This window comes from Lissotriton vulgaris, chromosome 7, assembly GCF_964263255.1.
Source record: "Lissotriton vulgaris chromosome 7, aLisVul1.2, whole genome shotgun sequence".
Lineage (NCBI taxonomy): Eukaryota > Metazoa > Chordata > Amphibia > Caudata > Salamandridae > Lissotriton > Lissotriton vulgaris.
The window spans coordinates 729270297-729295841 of record NC_141695.1 but is presented as its reverse complement, the minus strand read 5'-3'; the positions used below and the strand labels follow the sequence as shown (position 1 = coordinate 729295841).

The 25545-nt window shown below is 44.2% G+C and overlaps 1 protein-coding gene across 2 annotated transcripts in view; it reads left to right on the top strand.

The window, feature by feature from the left end:
* The window catches only part of ABCA5 (ATP binding cassette subfamily A member 5), a 1411043-nt gene that overhangs the window by 318827 nt on the left and 1066671 nt on the right, over positions 1-25545 (top strand). For both annotated transcript variants that reach the window (XM_086930971.1, XM_086930972.1), the window contains exon 8: positions 9617-9805. In XM_086930971.1, coding sequence (XP_086787097.1) covers positions 9617-9805 — 189 coding nt within the window. The remainder of the gene's footprint in view (positions 1-9616; positions 9806-25545) is intronic.

Below are 25545 nucleotides of genomic sequence, written 5' to 3'. Positions count from 1 at the left end.
TATGCCCAAGTCTCAACTGGAACCCTCCAAGTGCCTCCTGTTCATAGGGTTGATGCTGGATGCAACGCTGCTCCAGGCCTTCTCTCTGCAAAAAAGGATCTGGATATTTAGGATATGACTCCGATGTGTCTGTGCCTGCTTGATTTGTTTCCTTCTTGCATCGTCCTGGTCAAGTGCCCTCTGGCATTTGAGGTCCCATCAATAATGCTTGCCATTCAGTGGTTCCAACATCAGTCAAATCTTGTAGATTCCATTGTGATCTCCCGGTATGCTGCGGTGGACTTCAGCTGGTGGGGGACAGAGATGAATACGTTTTAGTCAGTGGATGTTTCTGGTTCACTGTGTGTTTCCTTGCATAGCCTTGATACCTCTGGTTCAGGGGATACTCCAGGACAAGGCCCAAGCCATCTTCATCACCCCAGACTGCCCTAAAAGGTTGTGGAGCCAAGAACATCTCACCTTTCTCTCTGCTCAGCTTCGTCTTCCTCTCATAGTGGACCTTCCCTTCCAATCAGGAGGTCGGCTTCTGCACCCCAGTGTCCAGGGCTTACACCTTCATGTGTGGAGATTGAGTGGGCCAGCTGAGTATTTTTCGCATTCCACTAGAGATGTTCCACGTGATTCTTTCTGCCCATCGCCCTTCAAATAAATTGGTCTATTTTGGGAGATGGAACAAATTTGTGTCATGGTGTTATCCAAGCGACAGGTGGACTTCGTAACATTCTCCAGTTCCTATTAACCTCTGTCCAGCACAGCTGCTTAGTTGGTATGGGGGGATGATATATTACAGCATTGTCAGGTTTTCTTTGTCTTCCAAACCAACTGTCTTTATTTAAATCACTAGTGATTGTTCAATTTGTGAAGGGCCAGATGAACATGTTTCTGCTATTTCCATTAGTTACCCCATAATGGAAATTAAACCCGTACGCTATTTTTGGTACTCCCTTGGAGCAACTTCATAATTGGCAATTAAGATTGCATATCTTCAAAACAATATTTTTAGGTGCTGTTCCTTTGACCCTTTAGGAAACTGCTGGCCTTGAGTGTGTCTGCCTTTCACATCCTTTTTCCAGGCTATGCTTGTTGTTTGACCGAAAGCAGCTGTCCTCCCCAAGATAGTGTCGCTGTTCAATCTGGGTCAATCTGTCACTGTGCCTACCTTTTTTCTGCCACCCCATCTAACCAAGGAGGAGGAGTAGTTACATCAGCTGAACCCCAGGCATGCATTTAGGTAATATACTGACCTAATGAAAGCTCTTTATAAAGTTAAATAAGTGAGAAACAAAAAGGGCAAGGCGGTTCAAAAGAGAACGCTATCCTACAGGATATTGTTGTGCATTAATATCTGCTATAATCTGGTGAAGAAAGAACCGCCTGAAGAGATTTGAGTCTATTCCTCTGCCCCCGTCCAAGACTAAGGTAAAGAATCAGGGCATCGGTCCAATGATAAGCTTTTCTATGATGCCCAGCTTTCCTTTAATACCCAGATCACTGCCCTCACAGGGAAATGTTTTGGGATGCTGAGATCATTTAGGAAAGTTTTCCATCTTCTACCTGAGGCTGCCCAAAAAATAGTGGTCCAGGCCCTGGCGTTCCTCAAGCTTCCCAAGCAGGCCTCTATTAGTCCTGCTCTGAGAAAGCTACACTGGCTGCCAGTGAGGCAAAGAATCATCTTTAAAGCACTCAGCTACTGCTTTAAGGCTCGTTCCTCTCAAGGCCCTCAGTATCTTCGGTCAATGGTGTACCATCTAGAACCCTAAGATCAGCTGAAGCAAAACGGGCCATCATTCCAAAATTTAAATGGGCTACAGCAGGAGGCTGCTCCTTCTGCCTTCTAGCACCTAAACATCTGGAATTCCCTGCTTGTGGACATTTGGCAAGCCCCATTTGAAATCCTTTTCAGGAAAAAACAAAAAACCTGGCTTTTTGGATTACTTTGAGTCACCTGGGCTTTTCTGTGCTGAGCAAAACTTTGTTTCACATGCATACGTATCCTTACACTGGGACGCTCGGTAAGTAGGATAAATTGCATTGTTATTATGATTATTATTCCACTAAGGCAGAGTCTTCCACTATGGTCTTGGCAAGAGACTTGCAGGTGGTAAAGCGTCGACATGGGCTTCTGCCCACACCTTCACCAAACATTATTGTTTGGATTCTGAGGTAAGGAGGCATGGTCATTTTGCTTGCTCAGACCTACAGGATTTCCTCACTTGACCATTCCTTCAGACCTACCTCATCTGGGGTTCTGCTTGTAAATCTATATAGAGGTTAGGAATCGGCAGATAGTAGTAAAAAATATGTTTCTACCCTTCAGTAACAGTATTTCTGGTGGATGCTCTTCCAGAAGATTTCTCACTAATCCCACCTATTATGACAGAATGCATTATGTGTTACAATAAATGACAAGTTCATTTGTTACACTGCTTCTGTTCAACTTAGACTTTTTTCTTGTCTCTGCCTCAAAAGAAAGATGATAACTGTGTTATGTTTACTGTCACTTTAAGAGTCACTTTGTTGATTACATCATTAATGGAATGATTACATTCCAATTGCTAAGAGTTCAGTTGCTGTATCTCTGCTGTTGATGGTTGTGCATTAAAGCGAGCTCTTCAACACCTACTTGATTGAGTGCTTTTATCACTGGCTACGAGGGTCAAGGCTTGATTGGGGACAAGCACTTACAACCATCAATTCCCCTACACGTGGAATTCTTAAATGGATTTATTTTGGACAGTTTTGGACTATTCAGTTTGGACAGATTTGGTCTACTCATTTTGGATCTACCACTGTACTTGGACTCTGTACAGTCATCTTATCATTTCATTGGATTTCTACGTTTTCCTGAATTTTGATAGCTATTACATTTTTTTTGTAAGCTTTGGAACATCCCTGCTATCATTACATCGTTGTTACTTTGGAAGAAGTTCCAGTTATTTTCTACCCGTGTGTAGAAAATCGGGATAATCAGGAAAATCGTATGTATTAATTGCTTTCATTTCTTGGATTCATTTTGTGGAGGCTTCACCGAAGTGTGCAACTGTTACTGACCTTGTTTGCGTTTGAATCTCCCTCGCGTGGGACATCGCGAGTAACCTGCACGCTCAATGTCTCTGTTCGGTGACTTCATTCCTTTCTGCCTGATGCGAAGAACTCTGACCTGATGTCACGACGCAACATCACCACGCAACGTCCAGCGTCATCGCGTAATCGGCCTTTTTAGGATTGCTATGACACCGGCTTCAGCGCCGATGCGCACAGCTGTGCATCGGTAAATTCTGTTATTTGGGACTATCATTCGTCTCTCAGTGCTATTTTCAACGCCGATGCGCACGGCAGTGCATTGGAATAATTGGGCATTTTCAGCAAGCAGTGCATTGGAAGAATTGGGCATTTTCAACAGATGTACAATATCGGTTTTCATTGATGTGCACAACAGCACATTTATTCTGACCTGGTTTGTGAGTACTTCTTCTTCTTCTTCAAGGAAGTCATATGTGTTATTAACATTTGATATCTTAATTTTGCGTGTTATCTAGAAACACATTTTTGTTTTAGTATTTATATTTTTATTTATTTTTCAACATGGCTACCACATCTAGTATGTCACAACCACCACCTTTTCTTTCGGGGGAGGGCGAACCTATACTCCCTTGGAAGAGATGGAGGAATTTGTTTGATTCGTACCTGGTAGCAATAGGAGGAGAGAAATTTTCAGCTGTTAGGAAACAACCTATTTTATTACACAATTTAGGAGTTGAAGGCATACACACATATGACAGAATGGATACAATACCTGTTGGTGGGGCTGATGGTGAACCTGCAGACATTTTCGAAATGTCAATGACTATGCTAGAACAGTATTTTGGCCCAAGAATTAATGTTGTTTTAGAACGACATAGATTTTTCACTCGTGTACAAGGTCCACCTGAACGAGTTGGAACATATGTTGCCGCTTTAAAAACTCTTTCGCGTACGTGTGATTTTGGGGATCTATCTGAATCTCTTGTTAGAGACCAACTTGTTCGATGTACGAATAGTTCTAGGGTCCCAGAGAAGTTGTTGTCAAAGAACCCCACATTAAAGGAGGTTGTAGCCATTGTAGAGGGCATGGAAAATACCTCTACATGGGTTAAAGAAATACGAAAAAATAAAGAGGATGAAAGTCACACCATAAGTGATAATAAAAAGAAAGCTCTTGACACAGTACATATGCCGGAAGAAGATGACCTTATTGGAGAATGTCACAAAGAAGTTGCTAAAGTGGATGTGAGTTCAAAGAACAAATCTATTCAAAAGACTCCATCTTCTCAGAAAAGCACTTTTGAAAATCGTCCTTCTTTTAGTAAAGAGCCCCTTTTGTCTAAAGAACGTGATTTTCGTCAACAACGTCCATTTAGCAACCAGAGAATACGTTGTTTTAGGTGTGGAAGTTTCTCTCACACTTCCAATTTCCCAAATTGTTTTGCAAGAGACAGCATTTGTAATAATTGTGGAACCAAGGGACATTATGCTCATGTATGTAGGTCTGGTAAGAAAAGAGAAGGAAATGAATCTGTTTCTGACATTGTACGTATGGTTGTTGTATCCAATGTTAAAAGTGATGAAATGGTTGATGCAGAACACATTTTTATGCCATTTTGTGATATAGGAATTGACAAATGTGTATTTAAGCTCATGGCAGACTCAGGGTCTTCATTCACTTTAATTGGGAACAAAATTTGGGATGAAGTTGTTGGTCTGGATAATGTTCAACTCTTACCTCCTGACATTGCTCTGCTGAGTTATGCTGGGTCAAAAATAGACATTCTGGGATACACTGTGGCCAATATCACCTTCAGGAGCAAGAAAATTTGTGGCAAAGTTTATGTTGCTGTCGGAGGAGACAACCTTCTTGGATGGCGACATCAGCATGATTTGGGTATAATTCTTAATCCTGGGGCCAAAGATCCTAAGAACCAAGTCATGCTGATGGAGAATTTATTGTCCAGTTTCCTTCCAGTTAAGGTTGATTTTGTGTGTGGGTCTGATAAATATTTTGCAAACTATCCTAAAGTGTTTTCTGATACCTTGGGGTGTTTAAAGGGATTTGAACACAGAATTGAACACAGAATTATTCTTAAGAAGTCTGCCAAACCTTGTGTGCACAAAGTCAGGAGAGTGACCAATATGATGCTTCAGCCACTAAGACATGAGATTGAGAGGTTATTGAATTTAGGTGTGATTGAAGAGATTGAATCTTCAGAATGGTTGAGTCCGGTGGTTTTAGCACCCAAGGATGGTGGCAAATCGATTAGGATGTGTGTGGATTCGCGTGAGTTGAATGAATGGATCTGGGTTGATCGACAGCCATTGCCCAATATAGCTGAAAGTATTAGTATTTTGAAAGGAGCCAACATTTTCAGTGTACTTGATCTTTCTTCGGCTTATCACCAAATTGTGTTACATAAAGATTCCAGACATTTAACATCTTTTGTTACACCTTTAGGTGCTTACCAATTTCTAAGAATGCCATTTGGGTTAGCTTCGGCTGCTGCGTGTTTTCAAAGGGTGATGAAAATGGTTCTTGGCAATCTTCATACTGTGATGTTTTTTCAGGACGATATTTTAGTTCATGGTGCAGATGCTTGTGAACATGACAAAGTCCTGAGATCAGTTTTGGACAAGTTAAATGATGGTGGACTCACGGTTAAGAAGGAAAAATGTCGGATTGGATTGGAGTCGGTCACATACTTGGGACATGTTATTTCTGAAAATGGAATACAACCCAAATTGGAATTAGCTGAGAGCATTGTAAAGGCTCCGACTCCAGTAGATAAAGACCAAGTCAAGTCATTTATGGGAATGGCGGAATTTTATTCCAAGTTTGTTAAGGGTTTTGCCAGTCTGGTTGAACCCATAAGGTCTCTTTTAAAAAAAGGTGTACGGTTCACTTGGTCTGATAATTGTGAGAGAGCTTTTGAATCAGTTAAAGTGGAAATAGGAAAGATGCCAACTTTGGGTCATTTTGATTCCAAATTTAAGACCATTCTTACAACTGATGCCAGTCTTAAGGGGTTGGGTGCTGTCCTTTCCCAAATTGTGAATGGGGAAGAAGTTGTTGTAGCATTTGCATCAAGAGCTTTGAAGGAAGCTGAGTTGAACTATTCTTGTATTGAAAGGGAGGCGTTGGCAGTATTTTGGTCTGTATATCATTTCAAATTTTATTTGTGGGGCATCCCGTTTGTGGTTAAATCTGATCATTGCCCTCTTCAAATTTTTTCGTGTCATCAAAGTGACCATATGACGCCAAGGTTGAAAAGATGGAGTGAAGGTTTGCAAGAATTTAACTTTTTAGTACAATATATTCCAGACAGAACAACAAGCCTGCTGATTGTTTATCACGTCTTCCAATTGAAAGAGATGGTGTTGCAGATGGAGTTGGAGCATGTATAAATTGGGTATTAGAGTCTACCATATCCAAGGAAGAATGGTTGCAGAGCGCTAAGGATGATGTCTCTTTCCAATTGTTAGGGAATGTCATTAGAAATGGCTGGCCAAATTATGATGTACTTGAGGCTATATTGAAGCCTTTTTGGACGGTGAGGGATGATTTAACTTTTTTCCAAGATAATTTGATGAGAGGTGACAGGGTTGGGCCTCCGGGTGATTTAAGAGAGAGAGTTGTTAATCTGGCTCATGAATGGCATTTGGGAAGAAATCTCACAAAGGCTCGGATTAGAGAAAGATATTGGTGGCCTGGAATGGATCGTATGGTGGAAGCAGCTGTTAAAGATAGTCATCTATGTGCGGTCAACGACAAATCACGCACCACTAGTCAGTCTCCACTTTCTCCTGTTGAGGTTCCTGTTGCAGTGTGGACTAAGTTGGGGTTAGATATTGCAGGTCCTTTTGAGCTAATGCCCTCACAGGAGAGATACGTTGTGTTGTTAGTTGATTACACCTCTAAATGGGTGGTTTCGAAATGTATGAGTGTTGTGAATTCCAGAACTGTGATTGCGTTCTTGAGGGATGTGTTTGTGTCAGAAGGAGTGCCTAAGTACTTACTCACTGATAATGGGGTGCAATTCACCTCTAATGAGATGGATAGCTTTTTAAGAGGGCTTGGAATTATTCACCAGAAAACAGCCCTTTATTCTCCACAAGCGAATGGTCTTGCTGAGAGGATGAATAGAGTTGTAAGGAGTTGTGCACAAAGGGCTTTAGAGTCTAAAGTTTCTTTTAGCAGTGTGTTAAGGGAGACGTGGTGGGCCCATCGCACTGCTCCTAATGCTGTCATGCAGAGGTCTCCTTTTGAAGCCTTGAGGGGTAGATTGGCGAGTTCTAAACTCAACCCAACTTGGCTTCCAGAGAAGGTCTGTGATGATAGTGTTGAGAAAGATGTGAGAAGAAGAGAAGTTTTGACAAAGTATCAGCAAAAATATAAACAACGTTATGATAAGATGGTTGTCAAACTTAGGAAATGGAATGTGGGTGACAGTGTTCTGGTGAAAAAATCGAAATTTGGTCACAAAGGTGTTTCCAATTTCAGTGGTCCTTTCACCATTGTTGCTATAAAAAAAATGTTGTCACATTGGATAATGGTTGCACTTGGAATATGTCTAAATTGGCAAAAGTGCAATGATGTCAGGAATCATTCTAATACAGGTTCTAGATTTTCTGACAATTCCGGTGACGTTTCTCCTACTAGAGACCAGAGTAACCTTCGTGGAAGGGCCTTACAGCTTCCTAGGAGATTTCAAGACTATATTATGTATGAATTCATTTTTGTATCATACATCCTCTGTTCAGGTTTAATTTTTATTTCTTTTTATTGTGTATAGGGGATGTTTTATGTTTACTGTCACTTTAAGAGTCACTTTGTTGATTACATCATTAATGGAATGATTACATTCCAATTGCTAAGAGTTCAGTTGCTGTATCTCTGCTGTTGATGGTTGTGCATTAAAGCAAGCTCTTCAACACCTACTTGATTGAGTGCTTTTATCAAACTGACATCAGAGTGCTGGACTGGGCGTTATATTGCTCAAGTGACACCCACATGACTCCACTTTTGGTGTTAAGATGGAGCTAGCACACCCCATTCCGGCATGGGGAACTATGTTAGAAGTTTCTGGATTTAGAGGTGGGTGGTCTGAAGGTAGAGTATCCACCAGAAATATAGTTACTGAGGTGAGTAACTTTTTTTTTTTACCGAGTACCTCATTGAAAGACGTCTTGTAAAATGACAACATGATCTGTTTTATAGCACTGAGAATGCCTGCTTATTATGCTCTTAGTTTATGCATTTTGCCATGAAACGGAGTTGTTGTTGAATTGAGGTTCATATCTTTCTTATTTTTGGTGGCATTAGTAAATGTACAGACAGACAGACAGACACTCACTCACTCTCACACACTCCCTCACTCTCACACACTCACTGACACACACACTCACTCTCTCACACACACACACACAGACACTCACTCTCTCACACACACTGACGCTCACTCTCTCACACACACTGACGCTCACTCTCTCACACACACTGATGCTCACTCTCTCACACACACAGACACTCACTCTCTCACACACACAGACACTCACTCTCTCACACACACAGACACTCACACACACACACACACACACACACACACACACACACACACTCACCCACCCACCCCCCCCACACACACACACACACACGCACACCCCCATACACACACACAAACTCACTCTCTCACTAACTCTGTCTTCTCATGTCACTGAAAATAAACACTGTTAAGGGCTGGTTAGTTTCAGCGAACACAAATTAGGAAAAGCCATGAATTTAGTGTTGTATACTATAATGGGTAAACTTTATGTCTTTTTTGGGTTTATGTTTGCTGAACCATAACTTACTTAACCTCACATATGATGTCACTGATGACATTATAGAAGACATCTATGACCTAACTAGTGACATCACACATCACCTTATCTTCGGCTAGACCATGCTTCTAGTCCCCAAGCACACTGCACTAGGCCTTCCACCATTCACTGTAGATATGCTCCCACTGCATGTCTGTGAATATAGGTGAATGACTTAGCTTGCACTCAGGCCTGACCGAAACCTCATATCAACGCAAACCCTAATGACAATGCCTTAAATAGACAAGTTTATATGTTGGTATTATTTTCCAGTAGCCCAGCAGCAGGTTAAAGGCAGTATTTTTTATCGTTTGTCCATTTGGTAGAACAGTAACAATTTCTAGTTTCATACCATTTTATCTATATTGTAGAGCCACTTCAAATTGAAATTGACATCTCTTCAGAGGCTAGAATTTGTATCAAAGTTTTTTTGATAGTTCAGAGTTACACTGACTTGGTCATTCATACTGATATTATTGATTATGTGGGGTGAATAGTGATCGCGCCAGTGACTTTATTGATAATGTCATCGGTGATGTAATTAGTAATAGTGATTTAGTCAGTTGTGTCAAGTGTGAGGTTACATGCAATATCACCAGTGATGTAAATTATAATGTTGTGATGTCATCTGTGATATTATTATTGTTATTATTAAAAGGGTTGCTTGTGTTGTTCTTTAGCTGTTATCACTCCTGCATTTGAAATAATTTTGAATTTTCTCTCCTAGATATTTTTTGCCTTAATGCTGACACCCTTCTTTAAAAAAGCAAAACATGTGGGTGTGGTGGAGTTCCTAGCAACGCTGGTCTTTGGATGCATTGGTCTTCTTATTGTACTGGTGGAAGATTTCCCCAAACCATATGTGTGGCTGCTGAGCCCCTTCTGCCACTGCACGTTCCTCATTGGCATTGCGCAGGTGATCCAGCAGTTTCCACACTTTCATCTGACAGAACCAAATTGCATATCAATATGAATGTTTGTATGTGGATCTAAAATATCTCTAATTTCATATGAAAATTTATGCTGGTGGTCACTAGGAGGCATCTTTTAATTGCCATATACTATGTTACATCACACGGTTCATGTCATTATGGAACTACCAAAGAGTTCAACATATCCGTATTAATTGTTTAAACAACTCTAAATAGAAAACCTATCTATAGTATATGGTAGCTCCAGGGTCCTCGCCATGGTTACCTCCATCAGCCCTGTCTCACCGGGGTATCTTGGTACGAAAAGTAGTCAGGCTTAACTTCGAGGCAATGTGTAAAATATTTATGCAGCACACAAACCATAATAAAGTGAAAACACAATAAATATCCCAAGCAAAATTTAGAAAGATAGAGTAAATTCTAATAAATTCTTTCACACCAAAACAACAAAACTCCAATCAATAAATCCGGTGTTATACATTTTTCATGATTTTACTGAAAGCCAACTGTGGATACCTGGTCGCGCTGGACTTGTTCAGTGTCACATGTTCAGGCCTACTGTGATGGAGCACCGGTCAGTTACAGTCACCAGGTTAGGCCCTCTGAAGTTTTACCATGTCAAATCCGTGCAAGCGTTTCCGTGGTGAAGGGGGCCACAAGGAGCAGGGTGAGCTTTGCGGGAAGCTTCCGGAGTAGCACAAAGAGTAGGTCAGGTGCCTTAGGTGGGCGTTGCTGAAGCTGCATGTTGGCTGTCACTTGGGGCCAGATGTACGACCATGACATATTGCGAGTCACAAATTGCACTTGATTGCGAGTCACAGTTTGCGAGTCGCAAATTGCCATGTACAACAGTGTCTGAGACACTGTTTACGATTCCCAATGGGGTCACAAATTGCATGCCTCAATTTGCAACCCAATTGGGAATGGCTGGCGCGCCAAGGGATGGTGGCCTGCTGGGCTCAGCTTCTCTCCATGTCTGGGACTGCTTATAAATAATGCAGTATATATATTTTTTAAATGCACCTTGTTTCCTCAATGGGATGCATTAAAAAAAAAAAATCTTTTTAGTTTGTTTTTAAGGGCAGGTGGTCCATGGGACCACTTCCTGCCCCAAAAGAAATATTTTCCCCTGCATTCACTGTGGGGAAGGGGTCCCCTGGGGACCCCTTCCCTTTTGCGAGTGATTTACAACCCTTCTGAGAAGGGTGGTAAACTGCAACTGTTTTGCAACCGCAACTGCGGTCTCAGAACAGTCATATATATAGCTCAGACTCGCTATTAGAAAGGGAAGCCCTCAGAATGCCCTAATAGCGAGTCGCTAATCCTATTTAGCGAGTCACAAATTATGACTCGCTAAATAGGGTTAGTACATGGCCCGCCTGTATTTTGCATGCGCAAATGGGTCATAAACCCGTTGGCGCATGCAAAATAAGGTCGTACATCAGGCCCTTGGATTGTTTGATTCTATAACATGAAGGGTTGGGCTGACTACGCTTCGCTATGTGAGCGGGGGCGGGGGGGGGTCTCAGTGCCAACGGGTCAGCTCACAAAGAGCCCAAAACCTTGCTTACAGCTCTCTTCGCCACACCAAGGGTCCAGGACCAGAGGGGCACCACTTAGGGGTCAGAAACTAACTCACTTCAACTGCGTCTGGGTGCTAGTGCTAAATATTAGTGGCAGTCTTCTCAGCAGCACAGCCGCCCTTTTGTCCTGGTAGAAAATCCACAAGTCTGATGAGCTGGTGTCTGAGGTCACCTTTTTATGTCCTGGTGCACAGGTGTTGGAAGGTGGCAGAAGCTTCCAGACAGAGAGTTTGAAGTGCATAGAATTTCCTTCGTCTCTAGCCCTGGCTCGAAGCTGGCTGCAATTAAATTGTGGTTCATTAGGCCCTTTGTGTGAAGGCAAAGCACAGGCTATTCAGTTTCAAGTAGGACTGTGCTCAGCGTTGCGCCCCCATCCTGCCAGCAGGTAGCCCATTCAGGCACACCGAATCCCTCTATTGTGTGACTGTCTGGGAGGAATTCATAAAATCTGTCAGTTACGTCCAGTCATGTTACCCAAGACAGACCATAGGCACTAAAAGGCTAACAGTAGGAAGATGCCAACTTTCTAAAATTGGCAGTTTCAAAATTGTAATGAAAAATCTGACTTTGCTGTTAAAGGGAGATTATAGTTATATATTCACGGACACCAAAAATGATATATCTACCTGCTCCCAATTGAAGCTTATTTAATGTAGCAAGGAATCCCCAATGATATCCTATTAAAGGGGTAGGCCTCACAGTAGTGAAAAAACAGATTTGGAAGTTTTTAACCATTAGGACATGTAAAACTTAAAAGTACATGTCCAGCCTTTTAATTATGCAGCCCGCTGACCAATGGGCTCCCCAGGGCCTACTTTAGGGGTGACTTATATGTAATCAAAAGGGGACTTTAAGTCCCTGCTAGGGGTTATATGTGCTAAGTTGACATGGCAGTTTAAAAATGCATTCAGGCTGCAGTCACAGGCTGCAGTGGCACACCTGGGGCATGTTTTAAGGTGCTACTTGAGTGGGTGGCATAAAACGTGCTGCAGACTTACTGGTAGCATTTAATTTACAGGCCTTGGGTATATGGTGGGCCACACTACAAGGGACTTACAAGTGAATTAAATATGCCAATTGGGTACGAGCCAGTTTGACTGTGTTTAAACGAGAGAACACAAATACTTTAGCACCGGTTAGCAGTGTCCTAAGGCTAACAAAAGCAAATTCAGCCAAAAGTGGAGGGAAAAAGTGAAATAGTTTGGAGGTGACCCCGAAGAGACTGCCACGTCAAACACATATTATTTTAGAGCAACTCTCTAGACTGTGGTTCGTTTCGATTGGGATATCCCATGGATAAATTCATATTCCGACAGCTACATACCCAATGTTAAAGTGCAGCAAAACCTTTACGCATAACATCATTTATCCATTTATGCAGCACACAGAGCCTGAGCATATAGTTAACAGCTGGAGATAGAAATCTATTATCGGTTGTGGTCTGTGAAGAATATAAGTGGTGCTTTGTTTCACGAAATGGTATTGCCATTTGTGCAGCACTTAGTAATTCATGCTCAAAGTATTTTCCCTTTGTGCAGACCTTAGAGTGTCATTAGTCCGTGTTATTGCTTTTTGTTAATTTGTATCAAGGGTAGTAGAGAGTCTGTTGAATGTTACTTTTCAAATGTTTAGTATGAGTAGAATGGGTTCAATCTTCGAAGATCTTTGTAGCCTCTTATTCATGTGGATAGGTGTGCCAAAAGACGATTTCATGAATTCTTTCAATTCTGTTTGTTCATCCATTGTACACCAGAAGGAAAGAGGCTTTCTACATTTGAACCACAATCACAATACCGATATAGAAAGAGACATCTCTCAGCGTTTTCTAATTAACACGAGAAGAGAGGGAAGGCCAAGCAACAGTGGGCTGTATAGCTCAAATGAAATAGGTTATGGTAATGCCTGTGCTTTGGCTTTTGTATGGACAAAATCTTTTTTTACTTGAGAGTAAGACACAGATAATTTGTACCAGAGTGGTATTAGCAGTATCTTGAATGCCTCTCACTGAAAGACAGGTACCACATTGGCTCAGCAGTGCAAACTTCCTCCTTCACAGGACATGTACTACATGGGCAAGCTTCCCTTTGCACACAGGATGGGTCTCAGCATTGAGTAGTTCTCTTCCACGATGATCAAATTCAGATTTAGAATTAGCAATGCAAGCTTGTAAACTGCATCCATAGATTACCACTGTTGAGTTGCTTGTGGGTGTGAGGGCAGTGGGAGGTTGTAGGGGAAAAGTGTTGGTGGAAGTGGAACAGCAAAGTATTCAACGGGATATACTGACAGTGCAGGATTAAGAGAGCAGAAAGCACTTCAGGTGTGAGAGAAGATAAGTGCCAGAGTGTCCAGGAAAACAAGAGAGCTGTACTGTGTCTGTAGAAAATAACTCAGTGGGCAACACAAGGTTAAGATGGAAGTATCAGAACACACTAACCTTGTAGTCCGGATCCCACAGGAGCGAAGTCATCTTCCACACCTCACCATATTTTCTACCATCCCAAGAAAGTTACAATAGACTAGTTGGCAGATCCCTGGGGGACGTTTCATGGGATGAGTGATAGAAAATATAGAGGGTATGCAGTTCCTAGGAGTGAGAGAGGATTCAGGTCTTTCTAAAAAGTGCCCTCACACACCCCAAAGGAAGTCATGCTTCATCATTAGGCTTGCTTCTCGTCGGGCCTGCACTGCAATGCCTAACAGGCACCCGCGAAGGCGCTTCTTGGCGGAGATCTTTTGTTGATGAAGCTGTAGGGTGAGTGCAGGTGTTTGGGCTAGGTAGTGCAGTGAGTGTGAAAATTAAAATAGGTCTAGAGCACCGCTCTCTAATACTTTTATTACAAGGGGGTACTAGCCTAACTAGAAGAAGTGAGCCCTGACTGGAGGTAATGAGCCTACTGGGCTTGTGTGGTGCATAGGGTCGACATGTTTAATGCCTAGAGTAGCCCCTAACGGGTCTGGTGGCACTTCATCAGGACCCTGGAAAAAGGTATGATTATAGTATAGCACTACCGCAATGCTGGATTCCGAACAGAGCAGAGCTAGTTGCTACGCTTCCTTGCTATCAGAGCAACCAAGTGCTCTGTTACCCCCTTCAGCACATACCGACTTGCCTAGAGGTCTCAATTCTCTGGGCCAAATTAGACCCGGTTTTCTAATTGCAAAGCTGGTTACTATCTAGTGAAACACATCCTAGAACCAGCATTGCAGTAGTGCTTCCCCAAGATGTGGCTTTTTCTTCAAGATACTTCTATAGAGAACAAGGCGGCTTTAGGCCCAACTATTCGACAATAGATCACCTATACTTTGTTTGGATGCCTTCCCCATATTTGGATAGTATAAGTTGGGTAGATTAGAGTGGGAATAGTAAATGTCACCCCATTAGTGTCCAATGCTTTACCCAAGTTGATTTATATTGGAGTGGGAATAGTAAATGTCACCCCTTTAGTTTGCATTATCCTCCCCAATTTAGTTTAGTTTAGAATAGGAATAGTAAATGTCACCCCTTTAGTGTCAGATTTTCCTAAATTTAGTGTAATAAAAAGATATCACACATTTATGTTACGTTTTATTTTTAAAAAGTTTTAATTTATTTTACAGTTTAGCATTTTGACAAATATATTTTTAAGTAAAAATATAGGCAATTATAAAGTGAAGTAAATACAATATTATTTGTTAGTTTTTAATTGTAAAAAAACAGAAGTAAATCAGATTTCATATACATTTGTATAATGCACATTTTCAAATGTTATTTTTCATTGATTACAATGTTTAAACATGTTTTAACTTTTTATACTAAATGTTTTAACATTCCAATATATTCTTTATTAGTGTATGGTAAATATTTGTATATATTTTCTACTGTTATTTAATTTACACTTTACAATTTTTCCAATTTTTTTTATAATATTGTTTGACTTTAACCAATGGTAGTTTTCTTTTCTGTTTTTTACTTTGTTTAACATTTACTAAACATTTCTACTATATTCCCTATTTATTTCTACAGGGCGCTAGTCTTTTCGAAATCTTTTTTATTAAGTGCCCATTTTTTTTACGCTTTGGCCCTCATTACGATGGCGGTTGACCCGACCACCATGGTATTGGGCAGGTAAGTGCCCGACAATGAGTCAGCGGTCCACCACTGTGCAGGCAGTCGTAAAGTTCTATTTTCTACTGCTGCTTGTGCTGCGGCCCAGAAAAAGGTGAGCAGCTCTATCCGCAGTGAAAAAAACACTCTGTGCACATCGATGGACTGTGTCCCAGGCATCATGTGGTGCCTGGCACACGGTGTGCCCCCAGTCCACGTAGCAGTTGCCCCCAGTCCACGTAGCAGTTGCCTACGGGGGCCCTGCTTGTGGTCCACCAAGTCTCTTTCCGTCTGCGTTTTCATTGCGGTGGGACTGCCATGAACCGGTAGTCAGAAAGAGATACCCTAATCCCTACGGTGGGGTCCTCCATTGTAGGGTTTGGAATCAGACCACTGTCCCGACAGGATCTTTGATCCTGTCGGAGGTGGCGGTTCTACCCCCGACCTCTGCAGTTAAACTGGCTGCATCATGAGGCAGTGCTCAGGCTGATGCCATGGATGGCGGGCCGACGACCACCGATGACCTGTCTTGACGGTCTGCATGCCATTGTAATGAGGGCCTTAGTGTAGATTTTTGGAGGTGTCACTGTATACTTTGTGTAAAGTGATAGTAACAGCCTGGTATGACTGTGTTATATTTTTAAAATAGTTAGAATCATGTCTTGTTCAAAGTCTATGATTATTTTTTGGGTGTAGTTATTTGTTGTTTTATGTAGTTTTTTGTGCTGATATTCACCATGTATGGTGTATATCTGAGTGAATGGTTTGGGACACATTTTGAAGGTCCCATCCATCATCCAGTTTTGATGATGGGTAAGTTTAATTAAGTTGTTTGCTGTACAGAAGATTAGGATTGGGTTTTCTCTATTAAGATTGTCATGTAAAAGGAAGGGTTTCTCAGGATGTGTAATTGTTAAATTGTCAGCAGTGGTGGCTGATACGAATTGGGGTGGTGAGCCGGGCATGGGGGTGGGGCATGGGAGAAGGAGGAGGGGACAAAAATGAAGAAATATTCACTTACCTCAGTATGCCGTCCCTCCCATTTAGTCTCTCCTCGCCTTCTTTTCCAAGAATATCCCAGGCTCCCCTAAGCATGACAGCAGCCTCATGATTGGTCTGAGAATCCTGGTTCGGCAGTCAGACTGGGACTGACAGCCTGTGCATTTTCTTCACCCAGACTGTGCACTACAGCCCACTGGAGAACATGCAAAGTGTGCATGACTGTTTGGCCGGCCCGAGACGGCTGATCAAACCATCATGCGAGTGTGTAAATGTATGTATAGGCATTTATATAGCGCACTACTTACCCGGAGGGTCCCAAGGCGCTTCGACCGCTGCGAAACCCTTCCTGGCTTCCCTGAGAGATGGTCCCTTAATGGGTATCTCCAGGGTGAGACCAGGCATCCCCGGCGGTCTGGTGGGGCCGTTAGTGAAGATGAGGCAAGCTAATGCCCAGAGTTGCCGAGTGTGATCGCTGATCAGAGTGGGCACCGAGGCGAGAGAATTATCGAGTCCGCTGACCCTGGTCCAGAAACCTGCCGCGCCGAGAATCGAACCCTGGTCCTGGGCCGTCCTCTGCTCTCGGGTCTGCCGCCTCTAACCAGTGAGCCACACTACCTCATCGAGTCTGAGGTGCAGTAACCCTTTCTCCAACCTCAACGTCACAGGAGCCAGGCCTGCCCCGCCCGCCCTAACCTGGCTGATACTAAAAATAAAAGGAGAATAACTTCTGTCATTATCAATTTATTTTTCTTTGTACACTACGAGAGCAGTGGGATGGAGGAGCCTCCACTGATGGTCAGGTCTGTGTATGTCTTGGTATCTTTTAGGAGCAGGTGGAATATCGCTGGTGGCTTTTTTAGTACGCGCAATTAAATGTTTTAAAGTGAGTGTAGGTGGTTATTGGCCTGTTTAATGTTTGGTGTCTTTGGGTAGTATGTCTTAAAGGATTTTGCTTGTGGGTTCCTGGGAGCTACGTGAGTGATGAGTGATGTAATATGTGACGTCATCAGCAGTGCATTGCAGGCGCGCTTGTTATGGTGAGTCCAACTAACTATAAAGTTGGAATTTCTATGGTTTTATGCCAGTAAAATTTCCAGCTAACTATAACTGGTGTGAAACCTATGGTTTTTTCAGTAAATTTCATAGGTTTTTTAAATGCTAATTCCTAAGGGCCTCAACCCTATGAAATGTAATATTTTTTATAATGAATCCTATATTGTATATTTATATAATACTATTTTTTTTTTTGCCCTGGTGCGCTCCCGGTGCGCGCCCCGGTGTGCACACTGGAAAGCACATTTTTCCGGAGCGCCCCGGGTCGCGTACCGGTGAGCGTCCCGTTAGCGCTATTGCCGCGAACCAAAATATCATGACGTATCGCGTAGGCGCATCCGCGTGATACGCACGGCGTAAGCGCACCCGGAAGTACTCGAGCGAATACGATCGCGCAACGTAAGCATCTGACGCGCTTACGCGACGCACCCCGTGGCACGCCCCCGGGCGCGCCCGGGGGAGCGTTGCGTAAGCGCGTCGGGTCATGTGACCTGAAAATAACACTTTTTATTGGTGCAAAACAGTTTTGGTTTCCAAATGATGAAAGCCCTGGTCATGTGACCTGAAAATAACACTTTTCATTGGTTCAGGTCAGTTTTTTTTCCAAATGATGAGAGCCCCCACCTTTTTTCCTTATTCTGACTGTCCTTTGACTGAGGAAGACCTGTTTGGAGATCTATCAGAAATATTTTGTACTTTAAAATGGCTACAGTAGCAGCAGCAGCTGGAGCATCTGCACTACCACCACCACCACCACCACCACCACCACCACCACCACCAAGAGGACCACCACAACATCACATTGGTGGTCAAGAAGAAGAAGAAGAGGAGGAGGAGGAGGAGGAGGAGGAGGAGGAGGAGGTGGCTGCCAGAAGACAATACCCATACAGGCCAAGGCAGCACATTGTATGGGAGTTTTTTTCTATCCCAGAGGGCAAGAAGAAAGTCAATGCGCCCAAGGTAACTTGCCAAATCTGTGGCATTGAACTGTCAAGGGGGAACCCTAACAAAAAATATTCTTTTGGTAATAATACCATGATTAGGCACATGCAGCGCAAGCATCGGAACAACTATGCTGCCGCAGAGGTGAGAGAACTGGCCAGCAACCCTCCCCAATCTACACGCAGCACCTCCAAACGAAAACAACCCACTCCATCGGGACCAGAGACAAGGGAGACGATCCCTTGCATACAACCACGGTTTGGTGAATTCAGGATCACATGTATTTTTGGTGGTAAGACCATCTTCTATGGTGAGCAGAGCATAAAGCTCATCCTCCTTGCTGGTGACAACCACAATTGCCCCAAAAAACCCAATTTTTTCCTGATTTTTTTTTTGCTCCAGTTGAGCCATTTTCAATTTCCTGTTTTTTGTTTCTCCCCATAAAAATAACAAAAAAAATATAAAATAGTTCATAAAAGCCAAAAAAAGTACAAAATGTTCAAAAAACATTAAAAAAAATAAAACAACAAAAAGAAGAAAAAAAACAGTTCTTTTTAGAACTACCTCCAATTTATAAAAAAAGGCTACATTTTTTAAAAACTCTATCATTCTTTTTTCCCCATGGATTGCTTCCCGGTACGCTCCGCGGTGCGCGTACCGGGCGCTCCCCCCGCGCAAATAAATGTTTTTTTTTTTTTTTTGCTCCGCGGTGCCCTTCTATAGCCCCCACATCAAACCTAGGGGGTATGGGGTGGTCTAGTCTGCCCCCTTATGGTCATTTCCCCCTTTGTTATTGCCACCTCTTGTGTCTTGATCCTACCGATGTTTGGTGTTTTTATTGTATATATTTGCGCGCAGCTCCTTGGCAACTCATGGGGTTCTTCCTCGCGGTCGAGAGGCCAAGTAGGTCCTGAGGTCTTGCAGGACCCCTGAGGGTTTGTGCAGTTGCCGGACGCTCATTGTGATTCGGCGAAGAGCCAGGTCTTGAGGTCCTTCAGGAAGTTGGAGAGAGATGGTGTCCGGCAGAGGTGGAGAGGGAGGGTGTCCCATGCCTTGGCCGCAAGGAGGGAGAAGGAGCGGCCTCATGTTCTGGCCTTCTTGATGTGCTGCACCGTCGTGAGGGAAAGCTGGGCTGAGCGGAGTGGTCTTTAAGATGCATGGGTGAGAAGCTTGAAAGAGATTCTCTTCTCGACGGTGAGCCAATGAAGTGCCTGTGATGTTTGGTGATGTTGCAGTGGCGCTGTAGGTTAAGGACTCGTCTAGCGAAGGCATTCTGGATGTTTTGGAGTTTGTGGTTAAGTTTTTTTGGTAATCCCGGCATAGAGCGCGTTGCCGTAGTTCAGTCTGCTGCTGATGAGGTCATGGGTGATGGTTTTCCTGTGTTCGTGGGGAATCCAGTTGAACGTTTATCGTTGGAGACGAAGGGTGTGTAACCAGAAAGAGGTGACTGCATTGATCTGGCGGTCCATTTTGAATTCGGAGTCCAGGAGGAGTTTGAGGTTGCGTGCGTGGTCTGCGGCTGGGGGTGGGATCACAAGCGTGCGGGGTCACCAGGTGTCGTTCCAGGCTTTGGGATGTGGACCTATGATGAGTACTTCGGTTTTGTCTGTGTTCAGTTATAGGCATCTGTTCTTCATCACCCGGTGACAGCTTCCATTCCTTCTTCAAAGTTGTTTTGAGGTGTTCGGTTCATTGGTCAGGGAGAGGATAAGTAGAGTGTCGTCTGCGTATGATACAATGTTGAGTCAGTGTGATCTAACAATGGTTGTGAGTGGGGCCATGTAGACATTGAACAGAGTGGGGCTGATGGAGAATCCTTGTGGGACTCCGCAGGTGGTCGGTGTGGGTTCCGAGAGGAAAGGAGGGAGTCTGACCCACTGCGTTCTGCTGGAGAGGAATGAGCGGATCCATTTGAGGGCTTTGTTCTGGATTCCTGTATCGTGGAATCTGCCGGCTAAGGTGCGGTGTGAGACTGTGCCGAAGGACCCGGAGAGGTCCATGAGGATGAGGGCCACAGTCTCGCCTCTGTCGAGGAGGGAGCAGATGTCGTCTGTCATGGCGATGAGGGCATTTTCGGTGGAATGGTTCTTCCTGAAGCCTGATTGGGAGGAGTCGAGGATTTTGTGTTCTTCGATGAAGGAGGCGAGTTGGCTGTTGACAGCTTTTTTCATTGACTTTTGCCGAATATGGAAGTAAGGAGATCGGTCTGACGTTTTTGAGATCAGTGGTCCGCTGAGGGTTTTTTCAGGAGAAGGTTTATCTTGGTGTGTTTCCAGTCATCGGGGAAGGAGGTGGTCTTGAAGGAGCAGTTGATTCTTTGTAGCTCTGCGGCGATGATGTCTGTGGCTCTGTGGTAGATGTGGTAGGCGCAGGGGTCGTGAGGTCCCCAGAGTGGATGTTCTTCATAGTCTTTAGGGTGTCTTCGGTGCTGAGGGTGGTCCAGCTGTCCAGTGTCAGCTGTGTGGTGTTGGAAGCGGCGGGTGTGGGTTCCACATTGAGGTTGTTGTCGTCGAAGTTGTCGTAGATGGTCTTGATTTTCTGATGGAAGAAGGTGCTTAGTTTGTTGCAGAGATCCTGGGAGGCTGGGATTTTGGTGGACTCACTTTTGGGTTGGACGAACTCTATGATGATGCAGAAGAGTATTTTGCTGTTGTGTGCATGGGTGGATATTCTGTCCCGGAGAGCTTTCTTCCTTGAGTGTCTGATGAGTTTGTGGTGGGGTGTGGTGGCTGTTTTGTAGTTGTCGAGATCTGCCGGGGTTTTGGAATTCCTCCATAATTTTTCGAGGTATATAATTTCTGATATTTGTGTGTTAGGATATTTGTTGGATGAATATTATATTAGTAATCTGGATCACTGTATGGTCCTGGGCAGCGGCAATGAAATCTGCCGTTGTTGCCATTTGGTCTTCAATGGAAACTTATTGCTCTGCGACAGACACTTAACGAGTCACTATTACGTGTCTGGTGGAACGAGGACCGCCAGAATCGTGGTGGCAGATCCAGCCACCACAGCATCTGCGGTCCGGCCACCCACCCGATTATGACTTGGGCAGTTGGACTGCCCTAGGATGCTGGTGGCATTGGAGCAGCGATCAAAGGCCGCAGTATGCTTGCCGGGACCCCCACAGTCCTGCCAAGCATATTACAAGTTTCCTGTCCTCCAGGGTTTACATAGAGGTTCTTCCTCCATGTAAACCCTGGAGGTGGAGAGGAAACGAAGGGGGACCAGCAAGGCTCCCCTGTGCCTCAACCGCATGTTCATTTACACATAACATGTGACCCCCTGTGTGCATGCACATAAGTTTCTGCACGCCGTGGGCTTGCAGTGTGGTCCCATTGTGGTGCCTTTTTAATTACACCACCACATTTTAAAGAGGCACAGCCATGGGACGGCCACTCCACTGGCCTGCCAGACCGCTTGAAAGTTGTAACCTGGCAGACGAGCGGGCGACCTTCGGGGGAGCGGTGGTGCAGCCGTTTGCACACCCGCTCTGCCGAAAAGTCGTAATCAAGGCCTAAGAGACCATAAAAACTTCTCTTATGGTGATGACCATTGCCCTTAAAAGGCTTTGGGGTTCTATCTGTAGAAACGTTAAAGAAGGGTATGTTGGGCAATCCCTCAGGCACTTTATGTAGCTGATTTGCGATCTCTGGACAGAAAGGAGAGCTTGGTATTAAAGAAATAATTCAGTGACCCAGTGAGCTCAATGTTACAGGCATTAAGAATTAAAATGGGACTACTTTCCTGCGACCTAAGAGCACACTCATGGGCCTTATGCTTCCAATTCTCGCTTAGAAAGGCACCCACCAGTGATACATCTTTGACCCAGATGTTACAGGCATTAGAGTGCCAATGTTAGCAAAAGCTCAAGTTTTATTCGTAATTATATGTTATACCCCACGCCTGACGTTCACATTAACATGTTAGAAGGTAGCATCTCTATGATATAAAAAACAGAGTTAGAATGTTAAGTCTAGAGAGGGACAGACACTACATATCCTCGATTTAAAAAATAAGAAATAATAAAAATAAAAAAGGAAAATAAAAGTTAGGCACTTCTTAGACAATCTGGGTAATACATGGGTCTTTTCCTCTCTGGCTAAACTACCAGCTAACGGGATGCAGTAAAATAATATAAGGTTCCAAATGGGAATCGAGCCTGTATAGAGTATAGCAGGGTTAAAAGCCAATATTAGGTTAATCCACGATCACCGTATTTGTGGCGTAGGAGTTAACTGTAGGATTACTCTTCTGTTTGAGGCATATGAGCTGCAGATGGCACACTATGCATAGATTGCCACCTAGTGTTGGGCCCGGAAGTTTGCAATTTGTTTTGTTATAGAAAAGCCTTTGGAAGTCACGGGATAGGTGACTCCTCCTTTGGATGATACTGCGCATGGTCATCGGCTCCATCCCCAGATTGTTTTTTTCCACCACCGGGCTCGAATGTGTTTCCAGCGCTCCGTGTTGAAACCGAATTCCTTCGGCGCGCAATCCTCACCAACTTTCAGGAAATAAGTTTCAAACACTTCTCCACTCGATGCTATTCTTCAACGTTGAATACTTCGATTCCGGTCGTCGTCGACGGCCTTCGGGCCTAACTAGGCCTCAACTCCAGCTCATGGAAAGGACGCCATTCCAAGAGTGTCCTCAATGTGGGTCGAAGTTTCCCCACATGACCTTCACGAGGTGTGTAACCTCTGCCTTTCTCCGGAGCACGAGGCAAAGGACTGCTCAGCTTGTGCCTCTTTCCTCTCCAAAAAGACTATCCGGGACCGAAGAGCAAGAAGAACAATGGCTCGATCTTCAACCTCCATTCCAGACAACATCTTTGAGGATGGCGTCAACGTCCCAGAACAACAAGACGTCGACAGCGGTTCCGAACATGAAGAAGATTCGGATGTCGAGGACATCACTCCAGCGCAACGGGTCGTAAGTAAGACTGTCGACCCCAACCCTTCCTCGACACCCCCAAAGAAGGCCCTGGTTACACCCTCGCCCTCGGGCTCGGGGGCACACCGACACTCTGCTTCTACTGCCCCACCTTCGGGAGCAGCTAAGAAGCCAATTAACCCTTCAGGTTACTTGGGCTCGAGTCAGCCTTCGCTTGGTGCCGGCGCCAACTTACTGGCACTGAAAAAGACATCGACACCGGCTACGCTGACGTCCAAACCATCGGCGCCGAAACCCACAACTCCTTCGTCACCGAAACCCAGGTCGGAACCAAGCAAAGCTTCGGATTCCAAAAAACCACCGGAACCAAAAAAAACATTGAATCCAAAGAAACAACCGGATTCAAAAACAACACCTGAGGCGGAAAAACCTTCGGAACCAAAAAAACATTCGGAGCCCAGAAAGACTCCTGCTTCCCCGACAAAGGACATTGTTAAAAAACCAAAGCAAGCAGCTTCGGTGACGAAACCTTCTCCAGCACCAAAATATCGGCCTCCGGCAGAAGACTTATCTTATCCAGACCCTGGTCAAAAGAATCTGGCTAGAGACCCAATCACTGGACAGTTGATTTTGGCCTCAAAGAAGCGACCACTGGACAAACCAGCTCCAGCTCCGCATGCAAAGAAAAGGGACATGGCTACCTCGCCTTTAGGACTGCCTTCCCCTTCTCCTCCACCTATGCCATCACCACAGGCTCCCATACCACAGCATTCCCCAGCATCCTCTATAGACCATAGGGATGATAGTTCTGATGTATGGGGGTAACATGCCTGATCCAGCCACACCTACAGGATCACCTGACCCATGGGATGATTACACCACTCCAGATGTCCCAAATGTCCTTCAGGATGACTTATACCCCTCAAGGACTACCCCACCAGAAGACACTATAGGGTTTAACGAATTGATACACCGGGTTGCACAATATCACGGGGTAGACATACATATAGACCCTGTAGACGAAGACTTCCGGATGGATACCTTTGATTACGCACAAAGGTCTACATCCATCTTACCAATGCTCAAGGGAGTAATTAAACACGCTTCTGAAGTCTTCAAAGATCCATCCAGTCAGAACTAGAATCATTAAACCTCGTATAAAAAAGAAATATAAAGCCGCCCCTTCAGACCCAGCATATATTAAAGGGCCAGTACCACTAGGCTCACTTGTAGTTTCCAATGCATGCAAGAGAGCAAACTCGCAAACATCAGGTGATGCTGCCCCACCAGATAATGAGTCTAAGTTACTGGACGCATCAGGGAAGAGAACTGCGTCTCAAGCAGCAAACATGTGGCGTATCGCCAACACACAGGCATTGCTAGCCAGATATGATAGAGCACATTATGACGAGTTAGAGTCACTAATGAGACACCTCCCTGATAAGTTAAAGGATAGAGCACACAAACTCATCCAAGAGGGTAAAAACATTACAAACACCTCCATCAGATGTGCCCTTGACGCAGCGGATACTGCGTCTAGAGCAGTTAATACCAGCGTCTTACTACGCAGACACGCCTGGCTACGTATATCGGGATTCAAACCTGAGGTACAAAGTGCCATTCTTAATCAACCTTTCGAGGAGCAACACCTATTTGGACCCAATGTGGATGTATCTCTTGAAAAAATGAAAAAAAGGTACATACACCGCCAAATTCATGGGAGCCCTACAGTCGCAGGCTCCCAGACGTTCATTTCGTCGCTCATCCTATAGAGGTGCCACCAGAGGTTATTCTTCAGACACAGCCTCTGCCTCATACAAAGCCCCCACACAATCCACTTACGGCAAGGGCTACAAAGGGGTGGGTACAGGGGTAACAAGAACAAGGGCAGAGGTAAAAATAACAACTGCTGCTCTGCCTCTACCCCTGCCCAATGACTCCCTTCCCCTTCCCCCGTCCCACTCCACTCCTGTCGGGGGAAGACTCCAACAATACCTGCCAGCCTGGGAAAACATCACATCAGACAGGTGGGTGTTACAAATTATTCAATCAGGTTACGGTCTGAAACTAAAATCTACCACCCCAAACATACCACCCAAGCAGCGTCCAAGATCACAGGAACATTTAACATTGCTCATACAAGAGGTAATATCGCTCCTGC